The sequence below is a fragment of the Aaosphaeria arxii genome (assembly GCF_010015735.1).
Source record: "Aaosphaeria arxii CBS 175.79 unplaced genomic scaffold BU24scaffold_7, whole genome shotgun sequence".
Classification (NCBI taxonomy): Eukaryota; Fungi; Ascomycota; class Dothideomycetes; order Pleosporales; genus Aaosphaeria; species Aaosphaeria arxii.
In genome coordinates, this window is record NW_022983480.1 from 1298666 (window position 1) to 1324621 (window position 25956).

The window sequence follows — 25956 nt, forward strand, 5'->3', positions numbered from 1 at the left end:
ATGACCAAGTCTAACGGAACCATGGAGAACCATGAAGCATCAACAGCAAAACGCCACAAACGTGATTACGTTCACCGAATCTATGATCGCCACGCAGCTAATACAGTCCCCGCATTCTATGTTGGTTCTAACAGCATATCAAGTTGTGTATATATGTAAGATGCTTTTACCACTCTCGAGGCTTTGTTCCGACTCGACATTCGAGATGAATAAGATAGCAAGTACACCGACTCTTCCAAACAATAGGTACAACAGATGTGGAGGGAAAGAATGATGAGTGAGGAAGAGGAAACGCCGAGCTGGACATTGACGGGTAAGGCATTGCGTTGGTTTATTCATTCGTTCAGTCCACATTCTGGTTTTCTTGTAATGGATTTGGGGAAGGGAAGGCGGCACAGCTCATTCATTATCAGACAGACAAGGCAAGTCTAATGTTTTGCCAGCATACATGTAATGTTGGGTTGATTTATTTGTTATCTTTCGTTCCTTCATTCTCGCACTATTCTAGGCGCTAATTTGTTTCCCGTCCGTCCTGAATTCACCGTTACATCCAGCCATCCATTGATCCAATATCTCTTTTTATTTCGTTAGAAATTGGGCTCTTGCTCTCATTCTGCCTTTGGGAGAGTATCTACTTCGTCCTGTCGGGGAGGGCCTTCTCGGCCTTCCACTCCTTGACGAAGGGCAGGAACTCAGGCTGGCCGGGGATGTACTTCTGCAGCACCTTGGGCACGTTGAAGCCCTCGGGGGTCTGGAAGTTCTCCAGCAGGCAGCAGAGGGTGCGCTCCGTGGCGCAGAGCGTGCCGTTGAGCGCGTGCACGTAGTCCTTCCTGTTGGACGTCTGCTTCTTGACACCGTATCGGATCTCGAGCTCGCGCGTCTGGTAGTCGGTGCAGTTGGAGCACGACACCAGTTCCTTGTACTCGCCGCCGCCAGTCACGGGGAACCAGGCCTCCAGATCGCACTTCCGAGATGCGGCGTTGTTGAGGGCGCCGGACACGATGCCGACGACCTGGTAGGAGAGTCCTAGGCTCTTGTAGAACTCCTCAGACTTGGGGGAGGTCAGTTTTGCTCATGTGTTATTGAAAATATGAGATGAGGATACTTACGGTGGCCAACATCTCGTCGAATGCCTCCCATGACTTGTCTGCCTTTGTGATGAGGAACTGTTCGACCTTCTCGAACTGATGGATTCGGAAAATGCTGTGAATTGTAAGTTGTGTGTACGGTTAGAAGAATTGATCTAATCCACTTACCCCCAAGCATCCTTTCCGTGAGAACCGGCTTCCTTGCGGAAGTTTGTGCTGTATCCGGCATACTTGATGGGGAGATCCTTGTCACCGAGCCTTTAGTTGGTATGTCAGCGAATGGGTTGTTTCGAGATTATAGTCTGTTGGAGCGCTCGTCGGTGCCCGCTATATGCTTTACTTACCACTCTTCTGAGTGCAGCGCGGAGATTGGCTGTTCTGAGGTTGCGATCAAGTACTTGTCAGTCTCTGGCTTGTCCTAAACGCCAGGAGGTTAGCATGATACTTCTCACGATTGAGTAAGAAACATGCCTTGTTCTCGGTGACCTTGTAAAGCTCCTCATCGAAATCAGAAAGCTGGGCGGTCTTGGCCATTTGATCCCTGAATAAAAATTAGCTTGGCCAGAGTTGATGAACCATTCTCAATCTTACCTGAGCATGAAGAAGGGAGGTTGATTGGGGGTGTAGCCCTGTGCATGAGTTAGTCCACAGTCTTAGGAGAACTGTGAGTTGCTATTGCTCACCTTGTTGAACAGGAACTCAAGGCCGTAGTTGATGAGCGCCAAGTTCAAGAAAAGGCCATAACCAGTCAAACAGTAGCCTCGGTGGCCTACGATCTTGACACCACGTTCCTAGGTTTTATCAATATGCCGATCTCATATTCGTATGGTAGCAAATACGTACGCTGTCGAATCCGTTCAGTCTTGTCAAGACACCGTGGCTGCGATACAATTAGCGCTGTTGATTAGACATGATATTTGGGAACTCATACTGAGGTATCCAGCCATCCTTCTCCTTTCCCTCAGGAGTGACGCCTATGAATGTCAGATCCAGTCAAGCCTCCGCCCCTTGATGTGCTGTGTTCATACCTTCTGGCGACCATTTGCGGTACACAACGTTGTTGTCCTCGTTATCTGAGATCGGCACATCCGGGTGTCTGTTGTACGCCAAACGTTAGCAGTCGGAGCTGGATCGAGGAATTTAAACGCGGGTGTTTTGGAGTAGGAATCAGGACGCGCTGAGGGATTCCGCATTGGCATCCGCATCCAACATTTCGGGAAGTGGAATATCCATGATTTAGTGGTACGTACACATCTGAGAATTATTGTTAGCAGCATTCTTCCACCTTTAACACCGATCTGATACTGACAGTTGCCGACGGTCTTGACCTTCGCGTTCAGCTTGGCCAGCTTTTCAGTAGCCTCTTCTTCTTTCCTCTTCTTCTCCTCCTTCTTTGTCGCAATCTCCGCGAGCAGTTCGTCTGCGGGCTCCTTCGCCTTCTTCTTCTGGCCTATTTGCTTCTGGAGTGCGTTTATCTCGGATCCGATCTGTGTTGCTGCGTACTGGGCTGTTGTAATTATTAGCCTTCAGCCCTTGTAGTTGTTTCCCCAGCGTCGTGAAAATTCCACATGGATTCGACACGCAGGCCACAGCCCACGCGATCTCCTCCTCACACGTATGCTCCCTCGATTGAACCGTTGACGTACTTTTTCGGTGGTCCTCGAAATCGGCAATGATCTCGTCGACGATCTCGACGTTGGCGAAACGCTTGCGCTGGCTCTCACGGATCTTCTCCGGATTGCCGCCCATGTCGTGGGCCTCGATGAAGTCTTTCCTATACGATTGCCCCACCATCAGTATGGGAAATTGTTTGCGAAAGTATCCAAACGATGGGACGGTAGCAAGGGAGGGAAGGGTAAGCAGGCAGATAACTCACACGTCCAACATGATTGCAGACTTTCGGTTTGGTCTGTATGCGAATTGGATTGAAGCGAAGGGGTGGGAGTATGAGGCTCCTTAAGAAAGACGGGTACGGCGTGTTTGGCACCCAAAAACGCAGTTGATGTCGCTTGACTCAGGGACACACTGAAAGTAGGGTCCGTGCGGCAATGCCCCGCCCATGATATCTATAATAGAATCTACACAGAATCAATACTCTCGTAAAAACATCGAAATCAATGTAAATCCTTGTTTTAGAGTCATGATGGATTTTCTATACTTCTGCCTTGACTATCATGACCATGTACCTATTCTTATCTCAAGAGTCATACATACGAGGCACGCATTGGTCCGTATACTAGCAGATAACAGAGTCATAAATGCCCGCACAGCCTTCGATTATTGCGATTTGATCAAATGAATCATTTCGAAGGCGAAGTACCCATTACATAGAGGTAGTTTGACTGAACCTACGCATATACTGACCTGGCAGAGCCTCAGAAATCTCACCGCAGGGCCCAACATGTCCTCATCGAGCCTGGTCTACCTAGCGAGCGTTGCATTCATCCCTCACTTTCAGACGGAGACGGAGACCCTAGAGCCTCGAGCACTCAGCACACACACAATATCGGAAAAAGCAATAATATTATTACACACTTTTTGTGACTGCATACATATTGGAACATGCACGTATGATCTCGGGGCGGTTTGCTCCGAAACCGCCCCCCGCCGTCCATCTCACCGTTCAAAGAACCCATGTCCCATGCCCCTAGAAAACCTCCAACCTACTAAGATGGGTAGGAGAAGCTCGAGAACCACGTGAAAGTGTGGGAAACTGCAAATTCTCCGTCATAGCTTTTGAGCTTCCTAATTGAGGGGAGGGGAGGGGGGCCACTCTTCTAGAACGAGTGCACGGAAGCTGTCTCTCGTCGTCCACCACCGAGAGAGTGGGGGTTGCATGCAGCCGGACATGTACATTACATAGTACATACATGCGATGAGGACTCGTGAGGACCGGCTCAGATGTCGTGACAGGGAAGGGCCATGAACGCACTAGAACAAATGGAACGTCCATTTTTCCATGCTTTCGCGCCTTTGAATAATGTGAGCGGTCCTCTCGGCGTTGACCTTTGTTTTCGTATCTGTTCGTTCAAATCGCATGTCTCTTGAGATTGAGGCTCTTCCAGATCAAGGGTCGAATTTACCCGAATATAGGTATAGCAGTAGAGTAGTAGATTCCACACGTTGATCCGTTACCAAACACCATTGCGCCAGGAAAAGGGGAGTCTGGGACCCGGCAGAATATACAGCCTCGAGCAGCCAGCCCTCCCAACCGTCTATCAACCGTCTAGTACAAATTTCGAAATGTAGCGAGGAAATCATGTTTGGAACGTGCCAGCACTTAGACCCTCCAGCTCTGCAGACATACTGTCCTGCACCTGCATTGGCTCTTGTGCCCGAAATTCGATCTTGGAATCATTGTGTCAAGTCGACCTATCCAATCCGTTCGGTCGGCAATGCGAGTCTACATGACCACGCACTTGCCCCCGCCAGCTGGCTCGCCCGGATTGGACGTCTTCTCCACCTCTGCGATCATGAGATCAAAAGCCTTTTGTACGTTCTCATTGTATCTAGCGCTCGCCTCGGTGAACCCGCACTTGAATTCCTCGGCGAGGGCTTTGCCTTCTTCGGTCGTGACCTGTCGCTGGGCAGGGTTGAGATCGCACTTGTTGCCGACGAGCATGAGGGGAACCCAATCGGTGGCCTGGAAAGGACAAAGATGTCAGCGGAGGTGTATGCAGTCCGGGAGTAAAGAGAACGTACCAAGTGATTCAGAATCTTGTCGCGAATGATGCGGGCCATCTCAAAGCTCTGCTTGGAGGCCACGGAGTACACAATCATGTAGCCATGGATGCCAATGAAATGTTTAGAGTTGAGGATACTATATTCATCCTGTAAAGGAGAGGATAGACAGTCAGTGTAAGGGTCTACAGCAGCAAGGAACCCCAGCACAGAAGCTAGGGAGCAAGGGAGATAAGAGAATCGACCTGGAGCACACCTAGACCCAGAAAGGTTGAGGCGCGCGATATGGAAAGTGGAGTGTACGGGGGGCCCAGATAGATAGGAGGGAGCTGTGGGGGAGGTAGAGTGGGGTCAAGGGAGAGAAAGGAAACGAGGGAAGATGGAGAGATGAAGTAATGAAGGTGGTGATGCCTTACCTGGCCAGCAGTATCGATAATTTCCGTCGCAAAGTCCTGTGCCTTGTAGCGAATGATCTTGCTGAATGTGTTCTCGATCGTGGGATAGTAGGATTCAACAAAGTGACCATCGACGAATTGAACGGTCATCGACGACTTGCCTGCGCAGGGTGTTAGTAGTCTTGAACTGGAGGATTATTTTTTCTCGTCTTCTGGTTTTTTTCTCTGGTTTGCTTCTCTCTCCTCCCACGCTTCCAAAGTACCACCAACCAGAAGTGCAGGGTACACAAGCCGAGTCGAGGCGGGGAGGGGTAGCTGGCAATGCGTAGCGGGCAGTGTAACATACCTACAGCTCTGCTGCCGACAATGGCAATCTTCCTTTGCTTGGGAGCCGGCATATTGCTCTTAGTATTATTGGTATTGCGGGAGGGAGGGAGGGAGGATCTCGCGTTGGCGGACCGGTGCGCCAGCGTTGGGGTGAAGGGTGAACCTCGAGGCGCAGGAGAAAGATGATGGGGGGAAGTTTGTGGTCGTTTGCGTATGCGAGAGGTGGAGCGATACGACTCGGGACGGGACAGTAAGAGCTTTGTTTGAGGGTCGGAAGGAGGCGAGAGAAAAGGAGGGAGAAGGGAGGAGAGTTTGTATGCTCTATGTTTTGTATTTGTTGGTTAGTTAAAAGGGGAATGCAGGATGGCAATGGTGGTGGTGGTGGTGTTGGTGGTGGGTGATATGGTAATTAGTTAATTGTTGATGCTGACGGTGATGCCTAGGGTGGGCGGCCGGTATGACTATGAACGATCCTGATCGGCTTCAACTGACTATTCGGAAACGTACATACCTAGGTATTTATTGTGTGTACCACCGGCACAAAGGGAAAAGGGACAACAACTAAGATCACTTGTCTTGTAATCCAGTAGCAGCAGCACAGTAGTAGTTGTAGTAGTAGATCAGGTTACAGTTCCCACTCTTTCGTTGCAAAAAAAGCTGTACAGTAGCCAACTAATTAGCTGTTAGTTGGGTAGGAAACTATAACTTATTCCCAGGTGAGGTGTAGCTTTCAGGCTCTGCCCGGGGAGCTGCAGGTGGATTCCAACAAAGCAGCAACTCTTCCGAATCGTGGCGGCCCTTCGCCGGTCCGGACTTGTTGTTATGCACGTACCTCAAACCCCAGTAGAATATGTATGTACCTATGTATGTACGAGTAGCTGGAAAGAGATCAGGGCATTCGAATGACGTTCGCTATTGTTTGCGGTGTTGTTGTGGAGGAGGAAAATATCATCCACTTTTTTTTCGGAGGGGAAGGGGATATAAAATAAAACAAAGGCCATCATCATCATCTATGAAGTCATACTTGCGAAACTCGCCTAATAAAAATGTACAGGTAGAGTACGGAGCACACAGTACGAGCCTGCGAGGTAGGTAAGGCAAGGATATCTTCATCGTCTTCCATACTCGGTACCGGCACACCGTACTCGAAATATTTCCATCCAATCTCCGGTTGGGCTCTTCGGTCAGAAAAGGGATTGACATGAATATGATGATGGGGAATGCTTGGGATTCGTCCACAATTCCAATCGGAAAGCCACCAGGCCTGTCGGCAGGTCGGGAGACCAGGAGACCATGACTCTATTCGGCTCCAGAAAGTCCAGCTTCGATAATTGCGCTATTGACATGGTTAGCTTCCGTGTCTTTGCATTTCCTCATCCGTACATGCCTACGTCGCTGCGTCCTTGTGGCTTGCTTCGTTCTGACCAGTTACCTTACTGTGTAATTCATCATCCGCTGCCCTAAGGCACAAGGTGTTGGACTAGTATGTGAATGCAATAACCGTTGATTGTAATTACTCGTACGTACATGTTCAGTAGTGCATGCAAATTCACATGTCATCTATTCGATCCCTCCAACCACGACACTATTTTAGATTGTTCGCACTCCTTCAAACGTCCTACCAAAAGCAAGCCCTGTAATTAATATATGCACAGAAAGTTCTAAACCCAACTTTCCAAAAAAGAAAAGGAAAAAGAAAGGAAAAAGGTTGCACGGAGGAATTTCATTCTAATTTTACTTTCTGTTCCATTTCTGTTCCATTTCTTTTTCATTCGTAATTCCTTCCCGTCTCCTCACCGCATCCACCGTTCATGTCGTGCTGCATAATGTCGGGACCACCTGCATGCCCATCCCGTAGACTTTTCAAAGTGTTCCGTTGACACCTCACCTACTGCTTCCGAGCATACATACACACACATACACACTCTCGTCATAGTACATGATAGATGTTATCCATTTATCCTTACGCACCTGGCCACATGTTTCTTCGTATGGGACCGTACCAGGTTGCTTTGCTGGTCGGGCTCAATTTGCTCTTTGCAGCCAGCGACCCTGAAATCGCAGTTTAGCCATTGCATTCTTGCAGTTATCATATCCCGGCTCATGTCAATTCCCATTTGTCTGCCACATTCGGATTCATTACTTTGTCTACTCCGTCTCTCTCTCTCTCTCTCTCTCTCTTCCTCTCTCTCCAACGTCAACTTGACGGGAGAATCCCCTGAGACCAACTGGACAAGTGCAGCAAGGCCCGAGGCCCCCGGAACTAGTTCTTAACTTATCCGGCATGCAGCCATCTATTCCCTCTTGTCCACCAACGAGCATCTCATTTATCAATCCTACATCGGCACCTTTTTTCCAAGGGTTAAAGAAAAGTGTAAGATCAAAACCTGCCTCAAAATAGTCCTGGGTATTGTGCCATGTAATATTCCGCCAACGCCATCCCGTGAAGTTCAAGTCAGATAATCATTACCAAGAAGCTTCGGGCACCATCAAAATGTCGAGCACGCCCGCCAGCGTCATGGACCTGCATGTCGGCTAAGCCATGCCCTACCATGTCACGCCCTGCCCTGCCAATCCCTTTACAACACTCAAATAACTATAATCATCCGCTCTCGGCCACTTCCAGTCGTTCCACTACTAGTAGAAGTCGCTTGGTGAAATTCTGCCAAGTCGCCCGCCCTTCATCTCCTCCGAAGTCGTTATTCTCCCGGTCGACTCGTTCATTGTAGCGAACGAACTCCTTGATCTTCTCTACCAGAAGTTCCACCGTCTGTCCAGGGAGCCGCAAGCGCATTTTATACCGAACATGATCGTTCAGACACAAATTCCCGAGGAGAACTGTGAGATAGCCCACGGTCACATTGGCATGTGATGCTTCCATTGATTCAGCCTGGCGCCTGTTAACTTTCCGTACTCGTCACAAAACACCACTCACGGCATTTCCTTCAGCCGTTTACATACCTGTGCGGCCCGTTCAGATCCCTCGAGGAAAAGCTTTGCCAACGCATCTACCAGCTCGTCACCATCGGCCACAACGCCTTGCCTTGCTCGGTCGCTGAACTCGGCCAGATTGAGCATCGCTCCCAGGCTAAGGATGAGTTCCTCAAGCACCTCTTCCCTCTGCTCTTCTGGGCAATCACCCTCCAATGCAGAGAACTTGTCGATTATAGACTGTGTTAGTGGTCGCACAAACTCGGGGCCAGCGAAAACTTCGCATGCCTTTGGCCTGTTGTTGGTAAGATTCATGCATAGTCTCATAGCAAGCTTGACTGGCCACTCTCCGTTGGCGTTGAGGAAGACAGGTATCAGCTCTGCCAAGCGGCGCATGATTTTGTTCGACCATGTTGCCTGTTTGTCCTTCGATAGGGACACCGCCTCCATGATCGAAAATGCAAGATTGCAAGTGAGCAATTCCTGGGCGTCCATTTTCTCTACGAGTTGGACCCGTTGCGTTGCGATATCCAACAGTTCACCGATCAGGTCCTCATTGACAAGCGCGTCAGTATTGCCAGATTTTCGAAGTGCAAGCACTAGAAGCTCTAGTGTTCGCATTCCCACGATTCGAGGTGAGATCTTCTCGGGTGCTTTCGTTGACCATAGTGGAGAACGTTGAACCAAGGTCCGGAACGCATCCACCGACTCTCGACCCGTTCTCGACAGATTGGTTTTTCGTTCTTTCGCGATTCGACCAATATCATCATGTCTACCCAACAGTGTGGTGATTATTTTGATGACCTGGCTTTTATAGATATCGTCAAGCAGCGCGGCCCCAAGGCTGTGGCTCAACAGAAAAGCGACAGCAGTGGTTGCGGCGAAGTCAAACACGATCTCGCCATTGGACTTGACGTTTTCCATAAAGCGTCGGCCCAATCCAGCATCGAGCATCTGTTCAAGAAAGCTTTCGTCGGACATCCGGGTACAGAGTTCAAGCATAGCACTTCGACGCATGGAAGTGCCCAGTGTATTGGAGGCGGATATGTCATCAATGGCTGACTCGGCTTCATTGAGAAACTTTTGGTTTTGTCCCTTCTTTCTAAGCTCGTGTATACCTCTGACTTGACCTTGCTCTTCTTCTTCCTCGGATTCATCAGCCAGCGGTCTGGCTGCTCCGAATCCATCGAACCCCATTGGATCGTCAAGATCCATGGAAAGAAGTAGGCCATCTTCTAGGCTTGCTTCCTCCCGGTAAGATCGTTGTTTCGCGTAAGTAACCTTAGAGGATGTAGGAATATGGACCGAGGTCTGAGACAGTTGTGAATTGATATGGGCTTCTCCGTTCATACCTTCATCCATATCCCAATCTCGACCTCTCACTGGAGGGCCACCAAATTTTGATCCTGGTTGAGTAGTAGATGTTCCAGAGGCTAGCTGCGTGGCTTCCTCGCTTGACTCATCGTCGTCCTCACTGTCACTTTCTTCTCCTTCTGAGCTAGGGATCGCCTGTCTCAGCGAATCGATGAGCCTAGGTTTTCGTGAATGTGCGCTGAGAGGTATATCAGAAGAAGATCTCACAAGACTGCCGAGAAGAGACTTTGGTTTCGAGTCGGTCAGCTGCAGCCTCCGAATACTAGGCATGGAAGGGGTTGTAGTCTCCTCGGCGTCCATTAAATTGCTTAGAGTCTGTGTCTGTTGCGGTGTTGTGGTGTTCAACTGATTACTCCTATTGACGCGGGCTGGTGTAGACGTAGCATCTTGAATGTCATACATCGTTACTTCCTCTTCGTGGGACTTGTTTTGTAATGTTATACTATCCGTGCCAGGCTTTGGCCCTCGGACAGAAACCATTTCGTGCAATCTTGCGGGGGATGATTGCATTCTAGCGGTGAGTGATTTTGGTGCTGTTGCGTTGTTCCGAGCTCGGATTCGCCTGGCTGGATATGATGGTTGAACTTTAGGTACTTCCGAGCTAACAACGGGAAGAGTCATGGATTCCTCAAAGCCTTGCCTAGGCGACTTATCACCTGTTTTCTTCTGGGATTTTCGATGCCGCGGAGCGATCGCTACATCGGCCACACCAGATGTCATTCCTGGAGCTCCAACCTTAGCGTCGTTCGCAGGTCCACGCTTGCGTTTCTTCTCTGGGTTTGAGTCATCGGAATCATTCGGCTTAGTTTGTGTCTTTAATAACGTGGAAGACCCTGCCGTCACCTTGCTCTCCTTTCTGGGAAGCATTTTGGTTCTAGAGCTCCGTACAGTCTGAATTGGAGCATCATTTTCGGAAGGAACATCAAAGACATCAATCTCGGTCGGCGTATGATTGAGCGTCTTAGATTTGGGCTGTAACGGTGCTTCCCTCGTGCTCTTGTGCGGCGGAACGGATGGTGTCGTGGCTCGAGATGTAGATTTAGACTTTACAGGTTGGGTTTTGCCTGAACGGTCTTGATCCCGCGTCGTACTTCCGGTAGTGCGTGATGCTTGGGATATTTTAGGCCGCCCTGAGGAGGTTTGCGCTGTGGAGTCCGACTTCACGACACCTTCTCCCAACGTGTTCACCGTCTTCGGGCTTCTGGGCACACTCCGGCCGACTTGCTTGGTGCGCAAAGGTTGTAGTGCTTTCCCACGCTTGTTCTGAGGTAGTGATGACTCGTCCCCTGAGGAGGGTACATCAAAGACATCGTCCGAGTGCTCCGACTTCCGTCCCACCTTTCCTGAGCTGAATGGCGCAGATAGGCTACCATTTGCACGGAGATCATCCGTCGCATCGCGCGCCGATGGGAGTTTCCGGACGCTGTTCTGTACTACCTTTTGTAGCTTTGGTTTCCCAGGTACTGCGCTCGTTTCTTGCGTTGTAGAAACTCCTAACGACGGGTGCTTGTGGGTTCGTTCGGGCGAGGGAGCATCGTCACCCCAGTTGAAGGCGGGTGTTACTCGCGACGACTTTCCATAGGTTGCAATTCGTTTGCGACGATCGGCTGTCTCGAAGGCATTGGCCATGGCCGCTGCCATGCCAGGGTGAGTGGATTATTGAAACTTTGTGTTCTCGCGCAAAGTCTGCAGTTGCGCATGCTCTGCAAGTGGGGAAAGGATCGATAGCGGCGTGGGAGGTATTGGCGGATTACTGAAATCGCATCGTATATGGATTAGGATAGAAGGAGGGTTGTAGTTCTTGCTGTCGGTGTTGCTTTTCGTCGTGATTGTCGGTTTGTTCTGTTGGGGCTGTACGTGTTGTTGTTTTGACTTGACTGCTTTGGGGGTTTTCAACGAGAGCGGGCAGATGCATGGCCACTCATGGCCGGTGCGCGGGTAGTGGCATGGGGATAGTGCAGTACGAAACAATGCAGCTCCCTTCGGAAGGTATGTGGAGAAGTACCTAAGGTGAAGAGGTAGGTGAATTCAATTTAGGTAGGTAGATGCGATGAGACGATATGTCACAGACTACAAAGAAGTACCTTGTTATGTGTGTGTGCAGGTGTGTAGTATGATCAGAGTAATCGTAATAGCTTGAGGTTAGACCTCTCGAAGGAGCTCGCCGATGGTCACGAGACCGAAGTGACGTATTCTTTGTCTGATTGGCCAACTAGACTACAGCTGTGCCTAGGTACACTGTATGAGTATTAGTTAGGTATTACCTCCACTGGCCTAACTAACTCGTAGGTAAGTGTTTAATTAATACTTCTTCACTATCTTATCGAGTCTCTTTTTCCCCTCATTCACCAGCTCACCAGCTACTCTTTCACTTTCCTCATTCCCCATAACAACATATCTACCCAAGTACTTAACTATATCCCTACCCACCCATCTCCCCAATTAATTACTTACCCAAATACCAAAGGTATACTATCTTCTTCGTCTCGTACTCCGTGACGACCCACCTTCATTGAATCCCTTCTTCGGCTCTTGTCTTTGTTAGCATACACTCCACTTCCAAGGCCTGCACGCGGCACCAAAAGAAAGAAACATGACTTCAACCCCTTCACAATGCGTCGGCCCAGAGTATCGGCCCGCCTCTCAGAAACCAACGGCCACTGTCTCTACGGAAATATCACATCAAAATGTTCACATTCTACCTCAGACGCCGCAGCTGATTGCATTGCTCACGTAAGGAAGTGCCAGACAGTAGCAAAATGATTCATAAACACTAAAACGATCCATTACAGTATGATCCGTGACCGAAATACTGGACGTGCCGACTTCATCTTCTACTCCAATCGGATCATTCGACTCCTGGTCGAAGAGGGACTCAACCATCTTCCGGTAGTGGAGCACACCATAACCACCCCGGTCGGAAGAACCTACTCTGGTGTCAAGTTCGAAGGCAAGATCTGTGGAGTATCCATCATGCGCGCTGGAGAGTCTATGGAGCAGGCACTCAGGGAATGTTGCAGATCAGTCCGGATTGGAAAGATCCTGATCCAGCGGGATGAGGAAACGGCGAAGCCAAAACTCTACTACGATAAGCTGCCAGAGGATATTGCTACCCGATGGGTTCTGCTACTAGACCCCATGCTCGCTACGGGTGCGTTGAAGTCTCCCTAGTTGAAAACGGGACCTCAGAACTAACAATGAACAGGAGGCTCTGCTCTCATGGCCGTCGAGGTTCTCATAGCACGTGGCGTACCTGAAGATCATATCTTGTTCCTTAACTTGATCGCAAGTCCAGAAGGAGCAGCAAACTTTGCCGAAAAGTTCCCTAAAGTGCGAGTGGTAACGGCCTTTGTAGATCGAGGGCTGGACGAGAAGAAGTAAGTCGTAGCCCACCAACACAGGATCGCTTTCTCACGAATGGAGCTAACTGTCATTCAGCTATATCGTACCAGGACTAGGAGATTTCGGTGACCGCTTTTACACCATGTAACAGGCCCCCAAATCAAGAAGAAACATTGTGGAAACATCTAAAGTTCTCGACGGTAAATGTCCGATTGATCATCTTACGCTCTTATGAACCGCAAGTAAAGAAAAGTGGCGAACCACTATGCGGCCAACTCATTGAAAGAGTTGGATTTTTATTATAGCATATGACATACGCATTAAGGCGCAATTCGATTCCGTGGCCATTCTAGCCGCCCGGATCATGCTTTGATCTCTTTCCCATGCGCCGTAGCTACAAGATAACACCCCCAAACGCCTTTTATGCCACCCCTTGAGCTCCGCCACAAATGATGTCAATGTTGTACAACAGTGTTTTGATGCTTTGATCAGATGTCGTCGTCGTCGAATTCGCCCTCCGCATCTGGCTCGTCGTTTTCGATGAAATCGTCCATGTCATCGCCTCCAGCGGCGGCGGCGGGTCGCGGCGGTCCCGCAGTCCGGTTGATCGATCTACCAGCTCCCTCATCAGGCTTCTTGGAGACTGCATCGCAAGCATCGTGCCAGTCTGCATACACGTCGACAGGAGCGGAAAGGACTGCTGCTGATAAGCGGAATACTTTTCACGGGGGCGCGATCAATAGTAAGGATATTATGGGGCATCATGCCGACTTACAATTAATCTTGGTTTGGAAGACCTGGCCACAGACTTTGCAGTGCAGGTTTCCGACTCCCGCCTTCTTGTCAATAGTCACGCTCACTGAGTTCTCGTGGTTGCAGAAGAGGCATAGAAACGTTGTGTTCAGTCTTTCTTTCTGAATTCTGCGTCAGCTTCGGCGCATGAGGGGTGCAGAGGGAGATGCAATAGGTGGCGTACCTTTCTTGGGCCCTGGGGTTTCTTCGCAGATTTCCGCTTACCCTAGTACAAGTCAACAACGAAAATCAGAATCAAGTGCATATTGTGCGACGAATCCATACCATGATTGATAGTGTGGGTGAAGGAGTACTTTTCGAGGGGGTTTGGTGCTGTCGCTGTTGCTATTCGAATGCGCGCAGGCAGTACTGATTACTGGCGCGTTCTTCGAGGATGAAAGAGATACGGGTGGGCTGTCGCGTGGGCCTTGAGGTCCTGTGTTGCGGGTATTCGGGAAAGCGAGTGCGCCGGACGTAAGATTCAGTCGAGTTTGAGTTTGGACAACTAGGTAAGTATAAGGGTTGATAAATCGTAGTTTTGGGATTGGGATCAAGTACGAGTTCAAGGTAATCGACTAGTAGTCAGATACTCGTAGTTTGGTACGAGGGTTGAATGACGCCGGTGAACAAGTTTCGCCGATTGCCGATGAATGCTCCGACGCTTCGGCCATCTCCACCTCCAGACCCCTCACTAGTAACTGCCTAGGTATGTACTGTCTCTTGTTCACTAAGTCACTAATAGTAGAGTGATAAGTATCATTGTACATGCTTGATAAGACGTCCAATCAGATGTCGGCACGCGTTGGTCACACTCCCCCCCAGGAGCTCGGGGAGGTGCATCACCTACAACTACAAGCTCCCGCTCCTTACTGCTGATGTTTCTTCTTCTTCTTCTTCTTCTTCTTCTTCTTCTTCTTCTTCCTCCTCCTCCTTCTTCTCTCTCTCCTCTCGCTCTCAAACTCTCAAACTCTCAAACATCGCCACACATAATCAAGTCTATCCTTGTGTTTTGGATAGACCAGTAGCATCCGTCCCGTCTGTCATACCGTCCATCATCCACAAGGAACAGTGACAGCCCTTCACGTGTCTATCTACACAAGTAGCTTGCACTGCTTAACATATCCCAGCAATCTCCTCCAGGCAATTGACTCTCGGTTACTGTTTCCTTCAACTATCTAACAGAATACTTATTTGCTGCCGGTCTCAACCGTCTGTCACTTCTGCTTGAACCCTCCATCCATCCCTCATACATTCTCTCTGTAGATATCCTGGTACCATTCCCTTCTAGAAGCTCTCGGCCCACCAAGAATGTCTTCTGAAAAGCCCAATGATGTACTCCTCAAGGATATCTTAGATGGTTTAAATGCTTTGCGGAAGGAGAACTCCGAGCTTGCATCCGCCATTGACGGTATCAATGGACGGGTGAACATGCTCGCTGGAGTCAAGCAGCTACAAGATGGTGCCTCAAACAAGGCCTCAAATGGGCCTTCTTCCGTGGATAAGGGAAAGGAAGTGGAGTCCGAGAAGACCGTAGAAGCTGTTAGCCAGCAGTACGAGGATGCGGCAGCCAGTGTTGAAGCTTCTCGCCGACCAAGCGTGTCTAAGTTCTCCAAAATCATCTTGACATCTTACCCTGGCCAGGCTGGGGTCGATCCCTTGCCAATGGATTGGGGTCATCAAGATCCTAAAGTGAGAGGTCCGGTTGTCGTGTCAAGGCATCCAGGCACAATTCGACGACGAAACGGTACGTCCTCGTTCCCTCAAGGATATGAGCAATTCTAACCCCTTCAGCCATCGGTGCCCACGGCGGTTCCTACAGTATCTACCATGCCCTCGCAGTGGCCAGCAAGAACCTTGACGTGGACCATAAGCCGGACTTTACGAACACCGAGCCTGCGGCACAGATTGGACCATTCCCGCAATGGAGTGACAAGAAGAAGATTGTTGCCATGGATCCGTTGGGCCATCTCGCACCTTGGCTATACAAGGAGATCATGGACGGGGAAGATGTTGAAATTAGGCCTACTATCGCCATCACCCGAGCACACATGAAACTTCCAGAGCTGGAGGCAAGCGTACAGAAAGGCCGTCTTGTTCCGGATGGGAAGATATGTCTGAATGAGACTGGTGAACTTGCGGTCACCAAAGTAGCCGTAGAGCCTGTGTGGTATCTCCCCGGCGTAGCTGAGAGATTTGGAATTGGTGCGTGTTTCCACCTTGAATGTTTCATTATGCTGACTTGGCCACCCAGATGAAGGTACACTTCGCCGCACACTGTTCGAGGAAACTGGTGGATCCTACCCTGAGCTCATCACCCGCCATGACATTAAATTGTTCCTCCCTCCCATAGGAGGATTGACGGTGTACATCTTCGGTGATCCTGCTAAGATGGCCGATCCTAACGTCCGCCTTGCCCTTCGCGTTCATGATGAATGCAATGGTAGCGATGTATTCGGGTCCGATATCTGCACTTGCAGACCCTATTTGATCTTCGGCGTCGAGGAGGCCGTAAAAGAAGCCCAGAAGGGAGGCAGCGGTGTAGTCATCTATTTCCGAAAGGAAGGAAGGGCATTAGGCGAAGTGACCAAATATCTCGTGTACAACGCCAGAAAGCGAGGAGAGGACCGAGCCAGCGAATACTTCAAGAGGACAGAGAACATTGCTGGAGTCAAGGACATGCGTTTCCAAGCCTTGATGCCTGATGTAAGCCTTCCCTCCCAGTAGAGGAATATTCAGATCGACATTTACTAACGGGACATCCAATGTAGATTCTACATTGGCTAGGTATTACCAAGATCGATCGAATGCTAAGCATGTCCAAGTAAGTCTTTACAGATCCCTTGTACACCCCTATGTGCAGCAGCCGGACACCGCCTTCGCGCCCTTATGCCACCACTTAAATTGATGATGAAGGTCTTTTCGCTAACATATTATTCAGCATGAAACACGACGCTATTGTGGAGCAAGGAATTCCAATCCATGAGCGGGTTCCGATTCCCGAAGACATGATTCCGGAGGACAGCCGTGTTGAGATTGATGCTAAAATCCAGGCGGGTTACTGTAAGATTTCCCATCACAGCATCAAAAATATTTTCGGTTTCACCGAGATGATCACGATTCCTTTGGAGTTTTTTTCGTCGAAGATCAGCCGCTATTCAACGCATACAGGCTAACACTGCGGTCACTTTCTAGTCACAACGGGCCATGTCATGACCATGGATGAATTGTCAAACGTGAAGGGACGCGGATGGGAAGATATCGATGTACGCTGAGTATATTCCGTCTCTTATTTGCTCGGGTGATAGTTAGCTGACTCCACTTACAGCATTGAGCGAGGACGCGAGCCGACACATTCGTCTAGCGCTGGGGTGTTGGGGGACTGGCAGTCATCTGAACAACATGAAATGCCAAGCAATGCCTTAATTGGGTTCCATTTACGGCATGACAAGAGTGCGTTGCGTGTCCTGCAGGTTCAACAGCGCAAGTATCGCGGTTAGATTGATATTTCGATACGTTGGTAAGGCTGCCATCTAGACTTGCAAGGCATGCAAGGCAGCCTTGACATGGTCAACATCATGCTGAAGGAGTTGGTCAATCAATTCGAGAAACCTTATCGCAGTCGGATATTTATCCCCTACATGTGCGTGCGTGTGTTGACATTAGTTACTATCAAAATACACTGCCAATATCGAATGACTTGAGTGCAATAGCACTGGATGCCACCGAGTGCTCTGCGTGGGATAGGTTTTTCCTGTGGAAATATTCGTCCAATGCCGTCGTTAGGCACCAGTCTTATTTCATGACCCCACGACTGACTTTTAGACGACCCTGTCTTACTTGTCCATGCCTACAGCAGTATATACACGTTCGCAATCATCGACCAGCAACAGAACCCCGCGTGATGCTCAAACCGACCCACTCCTGCAAGAAATGGCACGCAAGCGAGCAGAGATAAAGTCCACGAGGGGCTGTGGGTCAGAGTGGACTACATGATAGGGTTTGTCACAATTCTGACTTTGTTTTCTCCTGATCGCTTCTCGCGGATGGCTCGATAGACGATGGTCGTCTTCAAAATCATCAGACAGAATAAGCAAGTTGCATGCTAGTCGTGCTTAGGGCTCGGAATGGGAAGGGGAGACGATGGCAGATGATGGGAGGCGGAAGATTGGACTATCGGGGCGGCCCGCTTTGGGCTCGACCGCGCTGGTGTTCGGTACATTATTTCCGCGCTATTTGAGTGTTTACCGCGTACGAGGTATGCGTTGGCGAGAGATGACTCCTTCTGCTGTACAGTGTACGAATTCCCAAGTGCAGTTTATTGGGTCAGCGAATGCTGCGGGGCATTGTTAGTGAATGAAATGGAAAAAATGGTCGCACGTGAGAGGCCCCCGCAGCATGCCATTGCTATCAGTGTGGAGGCACATTGGGACTTCGGACTATGTGCCGGTATGCGGAATCTTGCGAGATGGGAGGGGGGTGAGAAGGAGGAGCCTTTTAAAACGTTGAACTGGAGAGTGGGTGTGTGAGGTTCAAGTATGGCCTCCCCAATTAGGCCTGCGATCGGCAAGCATATGCATTTCCAAATACCACCTTTGAAGATCACCGTGGTCGAGAGCACCATCACCAGCCATGAAGCTTTGCGGGGAATTTTCTCCTCTTCAAGATGTCCCTACACAGCCCTGACGGCGTGTCGCACTGCATTAGATGTTCATGGCGGCATTATCAATACACTTGGTTCCGGCAGTCGCACGACAATAGGGTTTGTTGCTTCTCTACCATTGCCATACTGCGGACCGGGCTCGGGGCCAGAGACAGGAAATTCGAAGAATTAGTACAGACACACAGAAGGGTCTTACAATTATCTTTGTGGTGTGTATTAAGCAACAATCTAGGTTAGTTCACCAACAATGCAATGCTGCACACCTTGCTAGTACCAACCCTACATATTTGGTGCCTGGTACGGAGTACATACTGTAGGTTGTAACGGACTGGGCAGCATGGCATATTTGGCGAGCTACGCAACGTGCTAGACACAACAACGATTCCACCATGTGCGGAGTCGTCCACGGAACGGGTAAGGCTTAGAGGACTAGATGGACACCGAGAAAAAGAAAATTTGTTGATCAAACAAGAAAATCACGGAACTTGAGTTCATCCCTCGTTGTTGGCCTGCGTTTACATTGATAGCTTGACTAATGAACGAGGAAACAACACAGCCCAGGACTTGTTAGTAGGAATAATGCAGCAGATAAGCGGAATAGGTCACTCGTCGACCGCAGCCTGCTTGCGAGGGTGGGGTGACATGTGTATCTATCCTAAGCAGGTTACGAGTATGTACCAGTCAAAACCACAAGTCCAGTCTCAGTGGTGCTAGGGTGCAACAGCATATTGAGATTTCGCTACGAGGTAGGGTCGTGGAGTGTAAGATTACATCAATCCGACATCAATGGCCCTGTTCTAGGTGATCTTGGAAAGCGTGAGCGCAATAGTACGATTGGACGACAGTGAACATGTCGTTGGGAAAAGCAACGTCGTACGTACTGCGGGACGGGTACGGGAAGACTTGACTGGCCCGGTAAGTGCTGAGGTGAGGAAGCGTTGACAGCCGCCGGCAATGGGAGCCCGGTACGTGGCGAGTGTCTAGACGTTGGCTGTCCGTCGGCAGCGGTTGATAGAGAAGCAAAACAAGGCAGATGATGTTGATGTCACTACAGGTCCGAATGGGGACACGGGGCGAGGACGAGCGTTGGATTTGAGCCAGATTCGGTGGAAGGGCAACGTGACAAGTTGTTGGATGTTGGATGTTGGAAGACCGTGCTTCATCACGATTACCTGGCAGACACACTCTCGCGAATATGTAGGTAATCTCGAGTATTATACGAATAATGCTGTTCAAGCATGGAGGATAAAGGATTGATGACGGAGTGGGCGCGCCGGACGTCATCTACCACCTTACGAGTATCAATGGAGTGGAATGGAAAGGGAGCCCGCCCCGAATACAGAGCTGAGCGTCATTGCTAGATGGGGTGAGTTTTGAATGAGTCGTGGAAGCCTTGAAGCCTAGAACTCGGTTCAGCGTGAAACCGGCATTCGTTGGAAGATTGTGGTGAGTGACATGGAATCATGAGATGGGAATAGTAAAGGGGAGAATGTGAGGCGCTTTCGAATACCGTCCCGAATAATGTTCGATTCGTTCCTACTCGTAGTCGAAACATGCCTTTCCACCGATCGTTTCTGCAACAACAAAAGTCGCACCACGCATACTTAGAAGCTGTTATACATGCATACATATTGCCTACACAGTACTGTAGTTCTGGTCCTTTGGACTGTACATACAGACTCTGCATGCACCCTCATGTATCGATAGTCGTCGTATCGATAATGATAGGTAAGGTGATGCGGGCTGATGCGAGCTCCTCTCCAATGCCCCAACAAGATGGGCACATCTAATACGGGTATTATTATTCCAAGGTACAAGTTACATGTTGCATACACCCCTGACCAGCGCTGATTCCGGCGGAATCCCCTGCTACCATCGCCTCATCGAGTCTGGCTATTCGAAATGCATCTATGTACTCTGAGGAGAAAGAGGGGCGTGAGGGGTGGTGGACCTGTCGTCAGGCTTCTTTCTATGAGTACTAGTAGTCAGATCCATGAGGGATGAATTTGTTGAACGAAAGGATCCAGCCACCGATTCGACAGGAGGCCACCCATCATGGCCACTCACACTAATTATGGCCACTATGACCCCGCCGCTTTGGCACCCGCTGTGCCGGAGAACAACCTAGGATGCGATGCGATACCACGTACATCCCAGGAGAAGCTGGCGAGACCTCAATCATAGTGGTGGGAAAGCGTTTCTTAACGCCCCATCATGATAATCATCTACGCAGTTCTCGCACCAAGGTCGAAGGCTTTGTGATGGAGGAGGGTCGTGGCGGAACAGTACCGAGGCCGGATGATTCCAACTCGGACTGAACAAACTCATTACACTTGCCTGCCTAGGCATAGAGAATTATGCTTTTTGAGTCGTCGGCCAAGTAACGAGACAGTTCGGCGGTGGCCATCAGCCAGCACATCCTATGCCATGCCGTAACATGACATTCTATCGGTCTACATCCAGCAGTGCGTAATTGTCTATATACAAGCTAAATAGATACGTGATGCATCCCCTGAGCCGAAAGTGGGAGAATAATGGAGTCGTGTGTCGGACTGAGGACGAGTCAGGACGTATGAGCGGATGACAGCGCAGCCGGAAAGCTGCGTGTTTGTTCTAAACGGTCCACGTTTTCTTGCGGCGCTCGCCCACTTCTGCATATGCAAAGCAAGTGCGTGCGTGCAGTTGTGTGTGTGTGTGTGTGTGTGTGTGTGTGTGTGTGCAGGTGCCGTGCCAGGCCGGGCCAGGCTTGCGGCGTGTCCAGGGCCGAGAGAAGAAAGGACCTGAATGGAAGAATAGAAAGAAAAGACAGAGACGAAAACTCGTATTACAGGATGATACATTACACCAAGAGGGGGAGGTAGGGGGAAGAAAGGATAATGGGGATGGGCTGGGATGGAAAAGGATGATGATGTGTGTGCCACTGTGTGGAGTGGACTCTCAATAATGGGAGTGGACTCAGTGGAGTGGGAGAGCCCGGCTGATGATGCAGCATAATAGCATACACACCGGCTGGGGTCCCCTGCCACTCGCATACAACCTTTTGTGTCTACTCGTAGTCTCGTACTGGACTACTGGACCTGGACACGCCTACGTACACAATAATACAGGCCCCAGAGTAATGGAAGTAGTATGGGGTGAATGGCGTCTGGGCAGTGGATGGTGCGCACTCCCGATTCCCCAAGCCCATTAATACTATTACCACTACTACTCCGTACCCATTGCTGAGATATGCATTAACTTATTACTTATTACCACTAACGCCTCCTTCAGACCACCATCTATCTATTCGTGAATTTCCACTCCGTCATTCCAGCTTCGACTCCACACACATAAACCTGCTCTCCTCCCAATCCAATACCTACGCTCAACGTACCTCTGGTTACGCAAACCCGTTTCGACTCAATTCCCCAACCCGACTCAACTCAGCTGTACTCAGCTGTACTCAACTCTATTCAACGCTACCATCGACCAAATCCACATACAATCATCCCATACAACGAACCTCCACCATGGCAAGCAACGCCAGGTCATACTATTCACTCCCCACACAGCCACCGCAGCACAACAGATCAAGCAGTCGCCGCCCACCTCTGACGCCTTCAACTGTTTCCTCGCCTTGCATCAGCACAACCCAGGCTCCTGTCGTTGCTCGGAGAGACTCTTCTGGTAGTCCCACTCGCGCGTCCGCTCTTCTGGCTAAGGTTGCCTCCCACCCATCAACACCTCGTGGAGAAACCCCAATCCCAAGTCCTATTCCTTCGCCTGGAGCCAGGTCCAATGGAATGGAAACGAACCCTTTGTATTCACCGGAGAGGCCTGCCGTATGGAGGAGTGAGAGCGATCGTTACGTCCAGCAGTATAGGAAGCAGGGTCAGTTTTTTTTTTAAAATTTGGTCACCGCCCCAACCATGGACAGCCTTTAACAGCTCTACAGATGGATATATCAGCTTTCCTGACTTTGAGAAGTTCTGCGAATCTCAAAATCCTTACGATGGCCAACGTCATGAGTGTACCACTGTCAAGACATGATTGAGTCCACGGAAGGACTGCAAGATCATGAGTGAGAATGTAGTGACTTAACACTACTTCGATAATGCTGCCACGGTATATCCGATGGAACTACGCACCGCCAACAGAGGCGACGGCTGGTCCTGCATTAAGGTCGACAGGCTCTCCATTGTGTGATGGAAGAGTTACAAAGAAGTGTCATGCAGTATTTTGACTTAATACTGGAGACAATTTCGACCAGGTGGGAGCATAGTCATATGTACTAGGCCTTTCTGCAAGGCCATTCTACCACCGTCCCCTCGTGTACGTGTGGAAGGCCGATGGCATGTATAGCCAGAGCCAGTTCGCCACTGCCCTCGCCTACCCAGTTAGGTTCTGTGTATCGATGGCCTCTCTAGGCCACGACAGATGTTCGAGGTTGGTGTACGAATGTGAAGATTTGAAGGGAGGGGTGTACCGGTGCATTTGTGCATTTGTGCATGAGACACCTTTCGTAGAGAACCAATGGAGGAGTATAGTTGAGTCTAAACTGGTAGAGTTAGGCGACTGATCTATATCGCAATACCATGATATGTCTAGGTAGAATATTACAAACTATCAAAGAAAGATGAAATCGCGGTTAACATGTCTGTGATAAGTCGATGCAGAGTGAGTATAGGTGATGTATAGTATCCTGCGTAACCTAAGTACCTTACGCATTGTCATACCTTGATTCTGTATGTACTAGGCAAAATATCTCCCTTTCACACTCCCAAGAATGTAAGATGAAAAAGGTGTCAGTGTATTACCCGGAAGTTGTTTGCCTTTGAGGTAGTTGTTCATGGTTGATGTTTTGCTGACTAAACCCGTCGTCACTCCATCAATCGGCGAAATCCGGCTCCGACCAATCGCAACCCTGAGAAGGGAAAATCAATCTGGGCTAGATCGCACGTGACAGATGGCCCAAGCTCATTAAGCGAATTTGGCACTTCCACATTGCTCTCGATTTTCCTACGACAAACTGACGACGACAACACCAAGCCAGCCCCACGACAGCGACCTTTCAGCACCAACGTCGCAATCATGGCTGTCGGCAAGAACAAGCGCCTCTCAAAGGGAAAGAAGGGTCTTAAGAAGAAGACCGATGCCTTCGCAAAGAAGGATTGGTACAACATCAAGGCTCCTTCCACTTTCCAGATCCGCGAGTATGTCTTTTTTTCCCAATCCCACAATTCGACGCTCCTCATGAGTGCACCTCGATCTTTGCAATCAACAAGACTGACGACAATTTTTTTGCAGCGTCGGCAAGACCCTCGTCAACCGTACCACCGGTCTGAAGAACGCAAACGATGCCCTCAAGGGCCGGATAGTCGAAGTTTCTCTCGCCGATCTCCAGAAAGATGAGGACCACGCTTTCCGCAAGGTCAAGCTCCGAGTCGACGAGGTTCAGGGCAAGAACTGCTTGACCAACTTCCACGGTCTCGACTTCACCTCTGACAAGCTCCGCTCCCTCGTCCGCAAGTGGCAGACCCTCATTGAGGCCAACGTCGTCGTCAAGACCACCGATGACTACCTCCTCCGCCTCTTCGCCATTGCTTTCACCAAGCGAAGGCCGAACCAGATCAAGAAGACCACCTACGCCGCTTCCTCCCAGATCCGCGCAATCCGCAAGAAGATGACCGAGATCATTCAGCGTGAGGCCAGCGCATGCACACTCGCCCAGTTGACCCAGAAGCTCATTCCTGAGGTCATTGGCCGTGAGATCGAGAAGTCTACTCAGGGCATCTACCCTCTCCAGAACGTATGTTATGGGAATTAATTGGCTTCAAGAGAGGAGTACTAATTCGTCGTTAGGTCCACGTCCGAAAGGTCAAGCTCCTCAAGCAACCAAAGTTCGATTTGGGTGCCCTCCTCGGCCTCCACGGAGAGTCAAGCCAGGACGACTCAGGCCAGAAGGTATGATGAACCTCATAACGACGTTTATGTTTGCATGTGCTAATACAACGACACAGGTCGAGCGGGAATTCAAGGAGACCGTCCTTGAGAGCGTTTAAGCGGGTCATGGTTGAGGGGTCTCATTGGGTCTTTTCAACTTGTTCGACATGATATGGGCATCCAAAAGGTGTTATGTTACGGAATGAAATGGACATAACCTTTTTCACCATCTGATGGCAGTGATGGCGTGCATGGGTGCAAACAATCCATATATCGGTGTTCATGTGGTTGAAGAAAAAAAGTGCATATGAATTGGAATTGACAATATCCCTTCGAACAAGGCCACCACCTTTCAGTGATTGGACGACAACTTTTAACGCAGATAATTTTACTGTTGCTTTGTGGGCAATACCTCCCATTCACAATATCAGTGGGTTTGCATATGCCATCTTATCCAGAACTTATGTCTCACCTGTTTCCTTGGTTATGGATGGCCGGCCTATGCCGTACTCTTGCCGTCCTTTGAGCTGCTTCGTAGCACGGCGTCCACTTTGTCAACTCATCAAAAATAGGGGACTCGTCGATGTCCAGCCTTTTATCATAGCAACAACCCCTGCATTTATAGTGTCACCTCCCCATGCCAGCAAGGTACATTAAATCACCCTATGATATTCTTGAAGCGGTCTATACATTTAGTATCATTCCAATGTGTATGCTGCATTTCCTCCACTCCGATATTTTTCACAATATCCCCTTAGCATTACGTCTGTTCAGGCTGACGTAGCAACAACCATCTCCAAATTGTTGTCATTATTCCCCTGCTCTTCTATTTGTTTTTAAGACAAGATCATCATCGCGTACGTGCTACCTTCTTTCCTGCTTACAATCTATTATGAGTATTAAGCTCTTGTGATTGAGCGCTTCATAGTACTGACGTATGTACGTTCAGTATAATCTAGTTGGTGCACATGCACCGCATGGGCATATGCATTCATTGGCGTCGCAGCGAGTCATGGACTTGTTCCAACAGCGTAGATCTTTGTGCGGGGAAGTGGAAGCACCATCTTAGAGCGCGTTCGTGACGGGATAAAAGAATTGAAGGCTTCATTACCCACGGACGAACCGGTATATCTGCCTCGTGCTCGTGATGCATTCACCTCAAGTTCATGATGACGGGGAAGTACGGATGCTAGCCCGGTGGAAGCAGGCATCCTTAGTGTGTAATTCACCGCTTTTCTGACGTTGGAAATCACCAAACGATCTCAAGAGACGTACTTGGAATGTGCCAATTTCTAGCTGCGCATCTTCGGTACGACTTAGTCGATTTCGTTTCCATTCATCGCTTCGTACGATCGCGATAACACAAAAATGTGCATGTGGATATGGTTAGATTGGGAAGCCAAGTGATGACCAGGTCTATCATGCATTGCGCCCGCAGTCTATG

General features: G+C 49.6%; 10 protein-coding genes across 10 annotated transcripts; 4 read left to right on the forward strand and 6 right to left on the reverse strand.

Moving 5' to 3' along the window:
* Positions 1 to 492: 492 nt before the first annotated feature.
* BU24DRAFT_260267 (serine-tRNA ligase) lies at positions 493 to 3355 on the reverse strand. The gene is made up of 14 exons (XM_033522487.1): positions 2965 to 3355; positions 2735 to 2862; positions 2398 to 2595; positions 2339 to 2342; positions 2117 to 2184; positions 2020 to 2062; positions 1932 to 1968; positions 1772 to 1879; positions 1680 to 1717; positions 1560 to 1629; positions 1433 to 1506; positions 1257 to 1346; positions 1110 to 1203; positions 493 to 1051 (listed from the first exon to the last, which is right to left on the reverse strand). The coding sequence occupies exons 1-14, from the start codon at positions 2973 to 2975 to the stop codon at positions 632 to 634; spliced, it is 1383 nt and encodes a 460-aa protein (XP_033381211.1). The 5' UTR covers positions 2976 to 3355; the 3' UTR covers positions 493 to 631.
* An 839-nt stretch (positions 3356 to 4194) lies between these two features.
* BU24DRAFT_260255 (rheb small monomeric GTPase RhbA) lies at positions 4195 to 5965 on the reverse strand. The gene is made up of 4 exons (XM_033522486.1): positions 5511 to 5965; positions 5186 to 5325; positions 4791 to 4919; positions 4195 to 4731 (listed from the first exon to the last, which is right to left on the reverse strand). The coding sequence occupies exons 1-4, from the start codon at positions 5560 to 5562 to the stop codon at positions 4492 to 4494; spliced, it is 561 nt and encodes a 186-aa protein (XP_033381212.1). The 5' UTR covers positions 5563 to 5965; the 3' UTR covers positions 4195 to 4491.
* A 2128-nt stretch (positions 5966 to 8093) lies between these two features.
* On the reverse strand, positions 8094 to 10741 carry BU24DRAFT_351973 (uncharacterized protein; the record flags this gene model as incomplete). Its single annotated transcript, XM_033523710.1, has 2 exons — positions 8094 to 8381; positions 8453 to 10741. Coding segments are annotated over 2 exons (2577 nt in total), but the record flags the coding sequence as incomplete, so codon positions are not given.
* A 1547-nt stretch (positions 10742 to 12288) lies between these two features.
* On the forward strand, positions 12289 to 13458 carry BU24DRAFT_260582 (uracil phosphoribosyltransferase). The gene is made up of 4 exons (XM_033522489.1): positions 12289 to 12529; positions 12589 to 12947; positions 13002 to 13173; positions 13235 to 13458. The coding sequence occupies exons 1-4, from the start codon at positions 12390 to 12392 to the stop codon at positions 13284 to 13286; spliced, it is 723 nt and encodes a 240-aa protein (XP_033381214.1). The 5' UTR covers positions 12289 to 12389; the 3' UTR covers positions 13287 to 13458.
* BU24DRAFT_425485 (Elf1-domain-containing protein) lies at positions 13237 to 14530 on the reverse strand. The gene is made up of 4 exons (XM_033528748.1): positions 14216 to 14530; positions 14115 to 14156; positions 13914 to 14052; positions 13237 to 13835 (listed from the first exon to the last, which is right to left on the reverse strand). Exons 1-4 carry the CDS (start codon positions 14216 to 14218, stop codon positions 13627 to 13629), a joined length of 393 nt encoding a protein of 130 aa, XP_033381215.1. The 5' UTR covers positions 14219 to 14530; the 3' UTR covers positions 13237 to 13626.
* A 438-nt stretch (positions 14531 to 14968) lies between these two features.
* On the forward strand, positions 14969 to 17495 carry BU24DRAFT_260534 (GTP cyclohydrolase II). Its single transcript, XM_033522488.1, has 7 exons — positions 14969 to 15674; positions 15722 to 16132; positions 16182 to 16633; positions 16699 to 16751; positions 16869 to 16990; positions 17123 to 17193; positions 17256 to 17495. Exons 1-7 carry the CDS (start codon positions 15239 to 15241, stop codon positions 17259 to 17261), a joined length of 1551 nt encoding a protein of 516 aa, XP_033381216.1. The 5' UTR covers positions 14969 to 15238; the 3' UTR covers positions 17262 to 17495.
* Positions 17496 to 19140: 1645 nt separating this feature from the next.
* BU24DRAFT_260702 (uncharacterized protein) lies at positions 19141 to 20009 on the reverse strand. Its single transcript, XM_033522492.1, has one exon. It carries the CDS (start codon positions 19872 to 19874, stop codon positions 19374 to 19376), a length of 501 nt encoding a protein of 166 aa, XP_033381217.1. The 5' UTR covers positions 19875 to 20009; the 3' UTR covers positions 19141 to 19373.
* A 978-nt stretch (positions 20010 to 20987) lies between these two features.
* Positions 20988 to 21505, reverse strand: BU24DRAFT_260683 (uncharacterized protein). Its single transcript, XM_033522491.1, has one exon. It carries the CDS (start codon positions 21428 to 21430, stop codon positions 21068 to 21070), a length of 363 nt encoding a protein of 120 aa, XP_033381218.1. The 5' UTR covers positions 21431 to 21505; the 3' UTR covers positions 20988 to 21067.
* Positions 21506 to 21940: 435 nt separating this feature from the next.
* Positions 21941 to 22771, forward strand: BU24DRAFT_260719 (uncharacterized protein). The gene is made up of 2 exons (XM_033522493.1): positions 21941 to 22460; positions 22525 to 22771. The coding sequence occupies exons 1-2, from the start codon at positions 22100 to 22102 to the stop codon at positions 22617 to 22619; spliced, it is 456 nt and encodes a 151-aa protein (XP_033381219.1). The 5' UTR covers positions 21941 to 22099; the 3' UTR covers positions 22620 to 22771.
* An 829-nt stretch (positions 22772 to 23600) lies between these two features.
* Positions 23601 to 25126, forward strand: BU24DRAFT_425490 (ribosomal protein S3Ae). The gene is made up of 4 exons (XM_033528749.1): positions 23601 to 23782; positions 23877 to 24378; positions 24432 to 24533; positions 24590 to 25126. The coding sequence occupies exons 1-4, from the start codon at positions 23661 to 23663 to the stop codon at positions 24629 to 24631; spliced, it is 768 nt and encodes a 255-aa protein (XP_033381220.1). The 5' UTR covers positions 23601 to 23660; the 3' UTR covers positions 24632 to 25126.
* The last annotated feature ends 830 nt before the right edge of the window (positions 25127 to 25956 follow it).

Coding starts and splice junctions, on each gene's coding strand:
- BU24DRAFT_425490 (XM_033528749.1), top strand. CDS start 23,661: ATGGCTGTCGGCAAGAACAAGCGCCTCTCAAAGGGAAAGAAGGGTCTT. Junction 23,783..23,876: donor TCCACTTTCCAGATCCGCGA/GTATGTCTTTTT, acceptor ATTTTTTTGCAG/CGTCGGCAAGACCCTCGTCA. Junction 24,379..24,431: donor GCATCTACCCTCTCCAGAAC/GTATGTTATGGG, acceptor ATTCGTCGTTAG/GTCCACGTCCGAAAGGTCAA.
- BU24DRAFT_260582 (XM_033522489.1), top strand. CDS start 12,390: ATGACTTCAACCCCTTCACAATGCGTCGGCCCAGAGTATCGGCCCGCC. Junction 12,948..13,001: donor AGACCCCATGCTCGCTACGG/GTGCGTTGAAGT, acceptor AACAATGAACAG/GAGGCTCTGCTCTCATGGCC. Junction 13,174..13,234: donor CGAGGGCTGGACGAGAAGAA/GTAAGTCGTAGC, acceptor ACTGTCATTCAG/CTATATCGTACCAGGACTAG.
- BU24DRAFT_425485 (XM_033528748.1), bottom strand. Junction 14,053..14,114: donor AACCCCAGGGCCCAAGAAAG/GTACGCCACCTA, acceptor CGCAGAATTCAG/AAAGAAAGACTGAACACAAC. Junction 13,836..13,913: donor CTTCCAAACCAAGATTAATT/GTAAGTCGGCAT, acceptor TATCAGCAGCAG/TCCTTTCCGCTCCTGTCGAC.
- BU24DRAFT_260534 (XM_033522488.1), top strand. CDS start 15,239: ATGTCTTCTGAAAAGCCCAATGATGTACTCCTCAAGGATATCTTAGAT. Junction 16,133..16,181: donor AGCTGAGAGATTTGGAATTG/GTGCGTGTTTCC, acceptor TTGGCCACCCAG/ATGAAGGTACACTTCGCCGC. Junction 16,634..16,698: donor TCCAAGCCTTGATGCCTGAT/GTAAGCCTTCCC, acceptor CATCCAATGTAG/ATTCTACATTGGCTAGGTAT.
- BU24DRAFT_260267 (XM_033522487.1), bottom strand. Junction 1,347..1,432: donor GCGCTGCACTCAGAAGAGTG/GTAAGTAAAGCA, acceptor TACCAACTAAAG/GCTCGGTGACAAGGATCTCC. Junction 1,052..1,109: donor TCGACGAGATGTTGGCCACC/GTAAGTATCCTC, acceptor ACCTCCCCCAAG/TCTGAGGAGTTCTACAAGAG.
- BU24DRAFT_260255 (XM_033522486.1), bottom strand. CDS start 5,562: ATGCCGGCTCCCAAGCAAAGGAAGATTGCCATTGTCGGCAGCAGAGCT. Junction 4,920..5,185: donor TTATCGATACTGCTGGCCAG/GTAAGGCATCAC, acceptor TCTCCTTTACAG/GATGAATATAGTATCCTCAA. Junction 4,732..4,790: donor ACAAGATTCTGAATCACTTG/GTACGTTCTCTT, acceptor TGTCCTTTCCAG/GCCACCGATTGGGTTCCCCT.
- BU24DRAFT_260702 (XM_033522492.1), bottom strand. CDS start 19,874: ATGACGTCCGGCGCGCCCACTCCGTCATCAATCCTTTATCCTCCATGC.
- BU24DRAFT_260683 (XM_033522491.1), bottom strand. CDS start 21,430: ATGTATCATCCTGTAATACGAGTTTTCGTCTCTGTCTTTTCTTTCTAT.
- BU24DRAFT_260719 (XM_033522493.1), top strand. CDS start 22,100: ATGGCAAGCAACGCCAGGTCATACTATTCACTCCCCACACAGCCACCG. Junction 22,461..22,524: donor CCAGCAGTATAGGAAGCAGG/GTCAGTTTTTTT, acceptor ACAGCTCTACAG/ATGGATATATCAGCTTTCCT.